The following is a 14,889-nucleotide window of genomic DNA, read 5'->3' as shown; positions in this document are numbered from 1 at the left end:
TCTCTGTATCCTAATTTCTTGCCCCCCCCCCCTTCCCTCTCTCTAGCGGCCTTTCTTATTCTTTCTCTACCCTTTTCATTGTTCCTCCCTCCATTTTCCTCTGCCTTTCATGTATTCTCTATTTTTATGCCTTCTCTTACTCCTTGGTGGGGGGGGGTGGGTGGGAAGAGGATAAGTGGCAGTGCTGGCGGGGTGTTCTGATCAGCCAACTTGGGTGCTTTTGATCAAGGTCATCTGCTGATCTGAGAACTGTAGTGGGGACTTTTAATGGCAACTATAATCACAGGTAGTGTTACTCACTGTGTCTCCGGCTTTACTGTGCCTCCGAATTTGTGGTGTCTCGCAGCAGTGACACCCAGGGCCGCCATTAGGGGGGTACAGGCATTATACCTGTAAGAGGCCGATGGTCGCCAGGGGCCCGGCTGGCCCCGCTCCCATTTTTTTTTTTTTTGCATTACACCTGAAAGGGGCCCAATGGTCCCCAGGGCCCCTTACATGGCTGGCCGGCCCCCCCTCTCGTTTTATTTTTAAATTTTTTATTTAATTTTTGCATTAAACCTGTAAGCGGCCCGATGGTCCCCAGGGAAACTGCCCCCCCCACGCTTATTATCTCGCGTCAGGAGAGAAGAGATTACACTTGCTTTCTCTGCTCTGGGGGGGCCCTGCCGAAAGCTGTGTAAGGAGCCCCAAAATTTGTGATGGCTGCCCTGGTGACACCTATGCCGAAATCAGGAGATCTCCTTCAGCCCCTCCCACTTCACATTCCTCACCAGTCAGCTGACCTCTAGTCTCTGCCCCCCAGCCATGCCATGGACTGAATTGGCGGCTACAAAGAGGCTGAGTGGGCAGCTGCGGGCTCCAGGAATGGCCCAGCTGGGCGGCCACAGGCTCCAGGGACAGTCCTGCTGGGCAGCCGCGAAAATGCTTGGAAGGTGGTGCGGGCTTCAGGAACAGCCCATGATTCGGTGACCTATGGGAAATCATCATTTGACCCCCGAGGGGGTCCTGACCCCCAGGTTGAGAACCACTGTGCTAGAGTATGATGCATACTAGCCCATTATGCTTTTACTTTGCAGGGTAAAAAAAAGGAAGTAAAACCCATCATAGTTTACTTCCTCTTTAAATGCACTCAACACTGACCACATGCGAGAAGCCCAGCAGGGGTTCCCATCGATTAACTGCGGGAGGCAGCCCTATTGAAAGCAATAGGAGGATGCCAGCTCCTGTAGCTAATCGCAGCCACTCTACACCCAGGGCCCATCACTCTGCATGAGCGATTACATGCGATTACATGCGAGTGGCTGAAATTGGGAGCTGGCAGGCAGCCTTCTGTTGGGGTTCTCATATGTAATTGCAGTTGGGTGCATTCACATTTGTGAATGCATCCTTAAGTGGCCTAAAACTGGAGGAACAATTGCCAGTTCCAGCCATCAGGTAATTTTTTTTTTTTTACAAAAAGACCCAAATGTACAACATTTGTACAGGCATCCCCCACTTTTAAATAAACAATGGGGTTTATTTACTAAAGCTGGAAAGCACAAAATCACTTCTGCATGGATACCAATGAGCTTCTAACCCCAGCTTGTTCAATTAAGCCTGGTAATAAAACCTGGAAGCCCATTGGTTTCTATGCAGAAGTGAGCCTGATTTTGCGCTTTCCAGCTTTAGTAAATAAACCCCTTTGTGTACTTAAAAGTGGGGTATGCCTGTATATAAATACATGAACATTTTTTTCTTCCCCCCAGTTTTCTGTAAATGAGGCCCACATGCATAACATGTATTTCGCACAGCACTTTGGAAAGCATAAGAACATATTAACTACAGGAAACCCTAGAAGAACTCTCCTTATTGCTTCTGTCAACTATGATGTATGGCTCACATTTACACCTGGAAAAGGCAGCCTTAGCAGTGAGCGAACACGTGAAGGAAACATGGGTAATATATAATTTGATTGGAATGACTGCAATATTACACTGCATCAATTACTCCAATTCCTCTTTATTGTTATTAGCAATTGGTTCATATAAACCTGAAAGAGAGGTTGTGGCACTGACTCCTATTTTCTTTACAGATATTATTATTATCATTATTATTATTCTCTGTGTACACAAGAAAAACTCATATATTGTGCTTTATTAAACATACATCATACATTACATTTAGTGCACTGTGTTTATATAAACTAATGTTCAACATTAAGAAATGTGATGATTTTTTTTTTGGCAAAAGCATTGTTACTTTTTATCAATTGATTTAAAAAATATAGCCAAGACATAACTCATGGTGCTAATGGCCATTACTACTTGAGATGACTGCGGAGCCCCATTTTTAGAAGCCATTTCTCCGGTTTCAACTCTCTTAGCTCATACTTAAGTAATAAGTACTTGAGTAACTATGTTTAAATTATAATTGGTCATCACTAAAACCATTGTAATTGTATTAGCACAGCTAAAATATGTTATTATTGTAAATTAAAACAAGCAAAGTGTCTTTTTTTTGGGGGGGGGGGGGTGTTGCAAAGTACTAGCATTCCAAATGTTAATACTGGGTTTCAAAATGGACAAAGTGAAACAGATTTCATATAAAACACATCATCTTATTGTTGTTTTGTAATCTGAAGTCTATTGTGTCACATTGCCATGGAACATCAAGTGTATGTAAACTCTAACAAAACATTTCTCGTTTTTGCTCACTTTTGGTCTGTCATATATATACTGTTGGAGGTGTTTTATTAGTTGTATTATATTCATTCCAGAACAGCAAAAAAATTAAAATAACCAACGCGTTTCGGCCACCAAGCCTTAGTCGTGGCTCTACCTCTGGAGTTAGCATTGTTCCCTACTAGCTCCATAGACTGCAAAACACCTCACCCTGTTATATAGAAGAGAGGGTGGAAAGAGTATTAATGAAGAAGTCTCATGAAGCTTTAAGCCTCGTACACACGCTCAGTTTTCTCAGCAAGAACCAGAAAGTAAACTGCTGGCAGAGCTTTCTTGCAGAGTAAACCGAGCGTGTGTACAAGGCTTTCAGGTTTCTCGTCAAGAAAACTGCCCAGAATCTAAACAAGAAAAATAGAGAACATGTTCTCTATTTTCTCGTCGTTATTCTCGGCAGTGTTTTCCTGCCGAGAAACCCGAGAGTGTGTATACTTACCTATCGCAGTGGAAACCCGCGCATGCTCTAAATTACTTTGATGCAGGCGTGATGGCGTCCTAGTCATAGGTAGGGTACAGCAAGATGGCAGAGACAGCATCGAATGTGACGAGCGCATGCTCTAGTCGTACACGATGATGTCACTGCGTTCTTACCATTCAAAAGAACGGCGGTTCTTTTGAATGGAGTGTCTGTACACTTGGGCGGCAAGAGATTCTTGCCAAAAATCTCGTCAGGAAAAACAACGGGTTCTGGCCCATGTGGACAAGGCTTGAGGTGTAAAGTAGAAGAGCATACTGTATGTAAAACCTGGATCAAACTATTGGATGCCGGAGAAGTGTTTAGTACCCTTTGTCAAGCATGGAGGAGAAAATGTAATCGTATGGGAATATTTGGTGTTGGAAAGAAGGAAGATTTACACAAAATAGAAGGAATAATGGAACAGAAGTAACTAGTCCCTCTTACAACATCTTTCTATCCTTTCTGGTTAAAGCTTAGCTGGTGCAAATATAATATTAAAGTGGATAAAAACCCTAACTATAACAATTCTTAAACATTCTAGTTATGCCTGGCAAGCACTTAACAACTGCTGTGAATTCTGGGAGCCATGAGGTCACCCATAGGCTCCAATGGCCCAGCCATGCAACTCTCCCTCCTCCCCCCTGCACCAGCTGCCCGCTGACACAGAGGAGATACCTGCCACTACAGGATGAAGTGACTGTACTGGAACTGATTACAAATAAATAAACACACTTTTATATACAGATTAGGCAGGATAGGTAGGAGGGAAGGGGGGAATATTGAGGAGAAGTATAGTTATAGTTACACTTTTCTTAAACTTTAAAGCGGAGTTCCACCCTAAAGATGAACTTTCTATTAACAGCTTGCCTTTAATGTGAAAAAAAAAATTAAAAAAACTATTTTTACTCACTTCTATCTGGCTGTTAGTAGGCACATTTCGTAATATGTCTAGTTTCTTGTTCCTAGGTGGTTCAACTTCCTGTCCTAGGACCCCATTGACTCCTGGGAAATGATGACACTCATTTCCCAGGATTCTCTGGGCATTACTGTGCCTAAAAATCTCCCAGCATGCACCTCTCCCTGAAAACCAGGAAGAAAAAGGAACTGGGCTTCACATGCCCACACATTTGATGGATACGGCCACAACGTGAGCTGGAGGATATAAGGCAAGTGTTTGCAATGATTTTTGAAATGATTGGGGAGCTATTAATATGTTTTAGGGACTATTTAATGTAATTAATTTTAGCTTGCAAACAAAAAAATTATGCCCAGAACCCCGCTTTAAGTAGGAAAACAAAGCTCCTTAAGACATATTCAATGATGGAGAAAACTAAAGTATTGTCCTTGATGGAATAGCTATCACAGTTATTAAATATCAATACAATTGTCAGATCTCAAAACAATCACATCTACAGGAAGAGCTACAAAAGACTAGCTTGTCATTTCCCATGGTGCACATAAACAGAGAGATGTCTGTGATATACCATTAAAACACCTATCACAGTTTATCACAGTGATAAGTCCCTTGTGAGGTGTTTAATAAACTGTGATAATGCAGGTAGGGACTGGGAACATCTCATCCCCTTTCTTCACTATGCATTCTCGGTGATAAGTACATAGAAAGTTGTAGGAATGTCGGCACAAAGGGGTCGATTTATTAAAACTGGAGAGTGCAATAACTGGTGCAACTGTGCAGGGTAGCCAATCAGCTTCTAACTTCAGCTTGTTCAATTAAGCTTTGACAATAAAACCTGGAAGCTGATTGGCTACCATGCACAGCTGCACCAGATTTTTCACTCTCAGATTTGGCGACAGAGGTCTTTTTTTGATAAAACACTGAGGCCTCGTACACACGACTGAGTTTCTCGGCAAAAACCAGCAAGAAACTTGCTGTTTTTTTTTTTTTGCCGAGGAAACCGGTCGTGTGTACACTTTTTGACGAGGAAACTGTCGAGGATCTCGTTGAGCCAAAAAGAAAGCATGTCTTCTTTTTCCTCTACGGCAATGGAGAAATTTGGCTCGCCGAGATCCTCGACAGCCTAACAAGGAACTCGACGAGCAAAACAATGTGTTTCGCCCGTCGAGTTTCTCGGTCGTGTGTACGAGGCATGAGAAAAGAGACAGGAAGTTAGCATTTTTCAGATGATTAGGCCTAACTCCATGATTGCTCATAATGTAAAGCAGTGGTAGGCAACCGGAGGCCCTCCAGCTGTTGTGGAATTACATTTCCCATGAGGCATTGCAGGGCTGGAAGTTACAATTACTCCCAGAGGCATGATGGGACTTGTAGTTCTGTAACAGCTGGAAGGCCCCAGGTTGCCTACCCCTGTTGTAAAGCATCCAGTAGGGCACTTTTCAGCACGTATTGCACTTCTTGCTTATTCCTTCTTTGATTAATTAAAAAAGATTCAGACAAACAGCAACAAATTTGTTTTGCTGCTTGCAACTGCCGCACCAAATTCACTTTATTTTAAGCCCCCTTCACATTGGTGTCAAGAGGAAGATGAAAAACAGACCACAATGCTTCCCTATGGGCAAAACTATAGGGAAACAGATGTAGACAGATGTACATTAGAACATCCGTTTGCCTCTGATTTGTCACCCTAATAACAGACGCAGAGATTAGGCGTAGTTCACACTTTCTTGTTGCAGAAACAATACCAAAATGCACAGCACTTGCATTGGTTTGATGCAGTGCCAATCATTCTGATGTAATAGTATGGGGATACATTCTGAATTGCACTTTAAGGTACCTTGCCAGAGGACATGCATGCATTGCAGTGTGGTGTGCTGTCAGAAATAGAGCATGTGCATTCTCTGGGACATTGGGATGCATTCAAAGTCTATTTTATTTGAGCTACCTAACATAGCACACATTAATGCAACACACCCCAGCACAAAAGTGTGAACCTATACATACAAAAGTGTTTGTAATGTAAAAAGCTAAAAAGAAATTATTGTGGAAAATAAAAATGTTGCCTCTGAGAAGGTTTATTATTAGAATGTTGCTGTAGGGGCTTTCTATAACAATATTAATAACAATATGGGTGCTTTCTATTTTTATATATTTTTTTATTATTTTTAATTCCCATATATGAGAGGAATAACCTATGACCTCTGTTGTGAGGATCTTAGGTTTCCTCCCAGGGAAAAAGCCTTCCCTGCTCTTTTCTCCAGACTAGACTCCTCACATCCTGGTGAGATTTCATTGCTGCATATCACTGCTCATCACCATGATAAATGAGCCTCTTATGAAACTTTTCACCAGCAGTGGTGAAATATGGAGGAAAGATAATGATCACCCAGGCATGATCACTGTTTATTAAACGGACAATGATCATTACACACTGACAGCTATAGCCTGCCAAGGCTCTGCAAAGCTGCCATTGCTGCAAATACAGGAGTAAAGTGTCAGAAAAAGAACTATTACATTAAATAAAAATAATGTCATGACACTGCCTATGTATTGCTTATCATTTCTGATCAATCTAATGTTACCTTTGGTAAATAAAAGTATCGATTGCTATTGCTTAAACTTCCAATTGCGTGTGGCTCCACAAAACCTTGACTACAAGTTATCTTCCTATCTTGTAAATCATTTGCCAGTTACAAAGTCAGCAATATCAAGCACCGATCCAACACTATTACAGGTTATTAAATGAAACCAGTATCCTCCTTTAATTAACTAAAACTGAACGGCAAACTGATTTATTTTAATGTTTATTTTAATCAGAGCAAATCAGGGTTGTGGAAATATTCCTACAGAAGGCTGCCATAAGCACATGCCTAGAAAAAAGGCTCTGCATTTAATTCAAAGCCTGATAATAAAATACCAAGGTGTACAATTCAACTGGGACTGCCTATAGTAATGTGTTGTTATATAATAATGAGTCCAGCATTACATGCCAATCACATTATGTTACCACAGCTATAGAATAAATCTGATACACATAAACACTTAGCTATTTATCCACAGGAATTACACCTACTTTACCCCTTAAATACATAAAATACATCATATGTTAATCCATTGTTACAAGAAGTAGCGAAAAGACAAATATCTGATTATAGAAACTCCAACAAGATCCAAATATTTGATCTTGTCAACACATGCACAAAACAGTAATATAAATATTGTCTCATTGTATAAATATTACATTTAAAAAATGACAATGCCTAGAAAATCATGATTCTAGATTTAAATCTAATTACTACACCAAGCACATGTCTGTTATGTTTCCATATGGATATGATATGAATGTATTCGAATATTTGTGGACAGATCTGATGTGATTGTATATAAATATGGACATTTCATGGATCTGAATAGCTGTGGACAAATCGGAGATGATTCTGATGTTTATATATCAATATGAATTTTCATAGATTGGAATACTTGTGGACAGATCTGAGATTATTCTGATGTTATTAATCAGAGTACTTGTGCACAGATCTGAGAGGAGTCTGATATGTTTTTTGTTTTTTTTTTAATATGAAAATTACATTTATAGTGAATCAGAATAGTTGTGGACAGATCTGAGATGATTCTGATATGTTTATATATTAATATGAATTTTCGTAGATTGGAATACTTGTCGACAGATCTGATGTGATTGTATATGAAAATGACATTTCACGAATCAGAATACTTGTGGACAGATCTGAGATGATTCTGATATTTCTTATATATTAATATGAATTTTCATAGATTGGAATACTTGTGGACAGATCTGAGATGATTCTGATGTTATTATTATATGATGGATCAGAGTACATGTGGACAGATGTGAGATTAGTCTGACATGTTTTTTTTTTTAATATGAAAATTATATTTAATGGATCAGAATATTTGTGGACAGATCTGAGATGACTGTGATATGTATGTAGATTGGAATACTTGTGGAAAGATCTGAGATGATTCTAATATTATTACTGACATTTCATGGATCAGAATACTTGTGGACAGATCTAAACTGATTCTAATATTATTACATATGAATATGACATGTCATGGATCAGAATACTTGTGGACAGATCTGAGATGATTTTTTAATATGAAAATTCTATTTAATGGTTCAGAATATCTGGGAACAAATCTGAGATGACTGTGATATGTTCATAGATTAATATGATTTTTCATGGATTAGAATACTTGTGGATGGATCTAAGGTGATTTTTTTTTTCATTCAAGTTTGTTTTTATTTCAAATAAAATAGAGTCATTACAATAAAAACTGTAGGATAAAGTTACAATATATAAAATATACAGTGAAATTGAAATGTATTAGGTCAAAAGCGAGAACTTATTCCAAGGAAAGAAATATCCACACAGATCTGATACTAAAACATAAACAATAGATGATTCTAATATTATTAATGACAAGATCAGAATACTTGTGGACAGATCTAAGATTATTCTAATATTATTACTATGACATTTCATGGATCAGAATACTTGTGGACAGATCTAAGATGATTCAGAATACTTGTGGATAGATCTAAGATGATTCAGAATACTTGTGGATAGATCTAAGATGATTCAGAATACTTGTGGATAGATCTAAGATGATTCAGAATACTTGTGGATAGATCTAAGATGATTCAGAATACTTGTGGATGGATCTAAGATGATTCTAATATTATTAATGACATTTCATGGATCATAATACTTGTGGACAGATCTAAGATGATTCAGAATACTTGTGGATGGATCTAAGATGATTCTAATATTATTAATGACATTTCATGGATCATAATACTTGTGGACAGATCTAAGATGATTCAGAATACTTGTGGATAGATCTAAGCTGATTCTAATATTATTAATGACAAGATCAGAATACTTGTGGATAGATCTAAGATGATTCATAATACTTGTGGATAGATCTAAGATGATTCAGAATACTTGTGGATAGATCTAAGATGATTCAGAATACTTGTGGATAGATCTAAGATGATTCATAATACTTGTGGATAGATCTAAGATGATTCAGAATACTTGTGGATAGATCTAAGATGATTCAGAATACTTGTGGATAGATCTAAGATGATTCAGAATACTTGTGGATGGATCTAAGATGATTCTAATATTATTACTATGACATTTCATGGATCAGAATACTTGTGGACAGATCTAAGATGATTCAGAATACTTGTGGATAGATCTAAGCTGATTCTAATATTATTAATGACAAGATCAGAATACTTGTGGACAGATCTAAGATGATTCTAATATTATTACTATGACATTTTATGGATCAGAATACTTGTGGACAGATCTAAGATGATTCTAATATTATTACTATGACATTTCATGGATCAGAATACTTGTGGACAGATCTAAGATGATTCAGAATACTTGTGGACAGATCTGAGATAAGTGATTTTTATATGGAAATGACACGTTAATGGATCAGAATATATGTGAACAAATCTGAGATGACTGTGATATGTTCATATGTGATTTTCCATAGACTGGAATGCTTGTGGACAGATGTAAAACGATTGTAATAGTATTAGCTATGAATATGCCATTTCATGGATCCGAATATTGGCGTAGAGTTAGATGATTGTGATATTTGAATAGGATTTTTGTTGTAAGATGATTGCCATCCCAGGCTGACTTTGCATTTCTGCCCTGTCAGTGGTGAGATCATACAGCAGACTACACGATCGTTTCATTTGGATCCTCTTTGCATAAATGCTTCCAACTTGTTTGTCGGTCTCGCTAACTGATCCGGCGTGGTATTGTATTTTAAACATACTATTGCAATCTCCAGCACCTATTATCCCAGCTAATAAATTTGACCTATTGTTCGTTTGTTAAAATGATGTCACCTTGGAACAGTCCCTAAGCTACCGTTTCAATGAATTGCCAGCTGATGAGAGGTGGGAGCCAATCGTGGCGCAGAGGCTTGCTCCTCTCCGCCAATCCCCGTAGCAGGAAATACATTCGACGCTGAAAGTCGAGCTTTGGTTCAAAAGGATGACACAGAGCCTATCGGGCTTGACCAAGCTTGGCAAAGTTTCAGTCTCCATCCAGCAGGACGTACATGGAGCCGGTGTAAAGGAGGACGGGGATTGTTGTAAAGGAATAGCCAATTTTTCTATTGACACAGGATGGATCAGCCCACAAACACACAGACCCAACACCAACATGAACCCATTAGCTTTGGGATTGACCAGATCCTCAACAACTCGGACCAGGAAAACTCTGTCGCTTCCCGAGTTTCCGACACCGCCAGCTACCTGAGCAGTCCGATCAGCCGCTCCTGTGCCCCCTACTCGTCCCTGCCATCTTCCTTCCCTGGCATCTTTGACGACTCGGGATCTTACAGTGTAAACCTAAGTCTGGCTCCAGCTGGAGTCATCAGAGTGCCAGCTCATCGACCTATCCCTGGTGCCGTCCCACCTCCCATCTCCAGTGCCATCCCAACCATGCCATCTGTGCCCGGCCTTGGCAGCCTTAACTTCCCCTGGATGGAAAGCAGCAGAAGATTTGTCAAAGAAAGATTCTCAGGTAAGGACCATTCACCCCTTCATACATAGCAGATTATTTACGTTAGATCATCTTAAATAATCTTTGTAAATATTAGATTGTTTCATTTCTTATTGACACAAAGATTTTATAGACTAGATAGATAGATGGATAGATAGATAGATAGATAGATAGATAGATAGATAGATAGATAGATAGATAGATAGATAGATAGATAGATAGATAGATAGATAGATAGATAGATAGATAGCTTGATATAATACAGTAAATGTAATTAAATAAAAATACTATTAACAGATAGACTGATAGATAAAAAGGTTGATAACATAGAGAGAGAGAGAGAGAGAGAGAGAGAGAGGTATTCAGATACGGATGTGATTTTCAAGTGAATACAGTTTAGAAAAAGTTAAACAATCTTTAGAAAATGTTAATTGTTTCCTTGCTTATTGGCACACTGATTTTATAGAAAAGATAGATAGATAGATAGATAGATAGATAGATAGATAGATAGATAGATAGATAGATAGATAGATAGATAGATAGATAGATAGATAGATAGATATATTAAAAGCCTGATCATATACAGTAGATGGAGTTAGATAAATATAGATGTGATTTTCCAGTGAATAGCTAGATAATCTTTTTTTTTTTTTATTATTATTTAATTGTTTGCTTCCTTTTTGGCATACTTATTTCATAAAATGGATAGATAGATAGATAGATAGATAGATAGATAGATAGATAGATAGATAGATAGATAGATAGATAGATAGATAGATAGATAGATAGATAGATAGATAGGTTTATAGATAGATAAACACAGATAATTTTCCTGTCAATACCCTTAGTTAGTTGTTTTTTTAAGTTAATTCTAAATGTTCTACGGACAAAAAAAAATATTCCCCTGCTAGCTGGCACCGAGATTTAACTGACTGCTTACTTTATATCTTTATACATAAATAGAAATACACAGATGTGATTTTACTGTAACAACCCCCCCCCCTTTTTCATTTAAATTAATAATAGTTGATCTATTGCTCATTGCTCATTGGCACGTTAATTTCATGTACCTAGTACATTGACAACTTTAGAACTCAGAATTGTTATATATATTTTTATATATATATATATATATATATATATATATATATATATATATATATATATATATATATATATAATTATATATATATATATATATATATATATATATATATATATATATATATATATATATATATATATATATATATATATATATTCCTGTCACACGTTACTTTTGAAAAATTTTGTAGAAAGTCTATTCCTCACACTGGTTTAGTACCGTTTAGAATAGATATATATAATAATATATTATCATATTCATATTATCATATCAATGTTCCCTTGCTCGTTTAGGGGAAAATTAATTTAACTGACTAGATAGATAGATAGATAGATAGATAGATAGATAGATAGATAGATAGATAGATAGATAGATAGATAGATAGATAGATAGATAGAAAAGATAGATGTGATTTTACTCCACCTTTGCCATATTGTCTGTGTATTGTTGCTGTATTCCACCCATCTTATATATATTCCATGTATATATTTATCAGTGTGTGTGTAAAGCAATTGCAGGGAAGCTCCAATGCTCACACTGATTACTTTACCTAGTGCGAATATACTCTGCACAATACATAGAAACATAGAAATATGATTTTCCCTGGCAATCCTCCTTCTTGAGTCATTTCGAGGAAGGTTCCATGGTCATTCACCCTGATTGCATTGCACTGGGATTCAGGATGAAACTTTCATTATTCTGAAAATGCATAGAAATAAAAAAGAAATGATTTATCTGTGAATCTCCCTTGGTAATAATTTTGAGAGAAATCCTATTTTGCATTGGGTGAAATCATTTGTGTGTCTCATTGTATATTTCCTCCCCCCAGACAATACTAGAACACACAGTACATGGAAACATTGTAAGTCTCTATGCAGTGTACAGCATGTACTAATTGTATGTACTAAGCAGATGGCCTGTGTTTTTTCACCTCGGGGCATAATGAACTTAAGTGCAAGTAGCCCGAGAAGGCAATACAAACAGGGGACATGTGATAGCATCAATGGAAAGGGTGTGGGGGTGTAATATAATACTTTGTCACTTTCCATGGATTTGTCTGTATTATTCATCTCTCTCCATCTCCATCATGTTTAATACATAGGTGACTAATTCTGTTCTTCCTTCACATATAGAAAGTGACCCTCTCCTAAATTTTGTGTCACCTATGTTAGCTGCTGCAGCCCTGACCCCCTTCACAGTGACCCGCAGGATCGGACACCCTTATCAGAATCGGACGCCTCCCAAGCGAAAAAAACCGCGAACGTCTTTCTCCAGAGTCCAGATCTGCGAATTGGAGAAGCGATTTCATCGCCAGAAATACCTGGCTTCTGCAGAGAGAGCCGCCCTCGCCAAATCCCTGAAAATGACCGACGCTCAAGTCAAGACATGGTTCCAAAACAGGAGGACAAAATGGAGGTGAGTGCTCATGGGTGGTCATTGAGGAGCTACACCCCATCCAAGTGTTTATCAAGTACCATACACGCATTCGATTTCTTTCCCAACCAATCTTCTCCAATAATTCATAGGTAGTCAACAATAAAATTGATCGATATTCAATACATGAAAGGGAATTTGATCCATAATGTCTATCAAGTACCTTGTGACCATATATGCTTCCATAAATAATCGATTTATTTTCCGATTAATCTCTTACAATAACCAATACATAGTCAACAACAAAATTGATCTATATTCCATACATAAGGAATAGGTATTCCGTCCATAAGTGTCCATACACGCTTCCATAAATGTTCGAATTATTTTCCAAGCATTCTCTTCCAATAATGGATGAGTAGTCGACAACAAATTTGATCGATATTCCATACATGAGGAAATAGAATTTGATTGATAGTTGGAAGATATGATTGTACGTTATCCATCATAGCTCGTTTTCCACCAGGCAACCACATAAGCGGATTGATCAAAATACAATCAAATTAATTATAACCAAATCATCTCAATGGATCTCATGGATGCATAAGGATGAATCATTTTCCACCAAAAGTCTAAATCAATGGAAAAGGAAGGCATGGCTATTCCATTTGGTTTCCATCTCTTTCACAAAATCGCACTTTGAATAATAACATGGAAGAAGCATGTATGGCCAGCACAAGTATTTTATTATCTCACTTTCACAATACTTTCTGCTATGTACCTTGGGGCAAAAAAAAGCTTTGATTAAGCAACATATACCAGGATGTACAAAAAAATAAAAATAAAAAAGAGCAAAAAAAATGTAATGTGACATATTAAATAATAGAGAATACAATATTGTACTGGCTGGTTATTGTACTGTATATTTATATGAATTTTCACCATTTTGAGAGAATAAACAATGGAACTTTCCTCAAAATGGTTTGCATAAAATCTGTCATCATCACAGGCCTGTCTGATAATTGAAGACATGTGTATATATATATATATATATATATATATATATATATATATATATATATATATATATATATATATATAGAGAGAGAGAGAGAGAGAGAGAGAGAGAGAGAGAGAGAATATATATATATATATATATATATATATATATATATATATATATATATATATATATATATATATACATATATATATAGATATAGATATATAGATATATAGATATATATAGAATATATATATATATAGAATATATATATATATATATATATATATATATATATATATATATATATATATATATATATATATATATATATATAGTTATAGATATATCTATATAGTATAAAAACATAAAAAGTGACAGCAGTAAACAAAAAAAGAAAAGATGTCCATCCAGTGTGCTCCATGTTTTATTTTCATTTTTGTCTGAGTATAGATCTAGTTTGTCCCCAGCATGTTTTTACCTATGCTGTAAAATAATACCTTCTAGGCTCCATGCACACTGGCATACAAAACGTTGCTTCTACAGGAGTTTTGTATTCTGCCTGTAGAAGCAACTCAGTGTTTTTTATCCTTTGTGTCCATAATACACATTAGGACATTTTCAGGCATATTTTTTAGAACAACGTTTAGAGGCAAAAAAAAAACCTTCTCATTCGGGTTTCTGATTGGAGCTCACTGGCAGAAAAAAACATAAAACTCTCCTAAACTCGTCTAAA

General features: G+C 36.9%; 1 protein-coding gene across 1 annotated transcript in view; it reads left to right on the top strand.

The window, feature by feature from the left end:
- The first annotated feature begins 9,830 nt into the window (after nt 1-9,830).
- TLX3 (T cell leukemia homeobox 3) overlaps nt 9,831-14,889 on the top strand; it is an 8,342-nt gene continuing 3,283 nt past the window's right edge. The window contains exons 1-2 of the mRNA XM_040344690.1: nt 9,831-10,692; nt 12,949-13,192. Of these exons, the coding sequence (XP_040200624.1) occupies nt 10,293-10,692; nt 12,949-13,192 (644 nt within the window). The 5' untranslated portion in view covers nt 9,831-10,292. The remainder of the gene's footprint in view (nt 10,693-12,948; nt 13,193-14,889) is intronic.

This window comes from Rana temporaria, chromosome 3 (assembly GCF_905171775.1).
Source record: "Rana temporaria chromosome 3, aRanTem1.1, whole genome shotgun sequence".
Taxonomy (NCBI): domain Eukaryota; kingdom Metazoa; phylum Chordata; class Amphibia; order Anura; family Ranidae; genus Rana; species Rana temporaria.
Note: the sequence above shows the minus strand (reverse complement) of the source record. Positions and strands in the feature narration are given on the sequence as shown.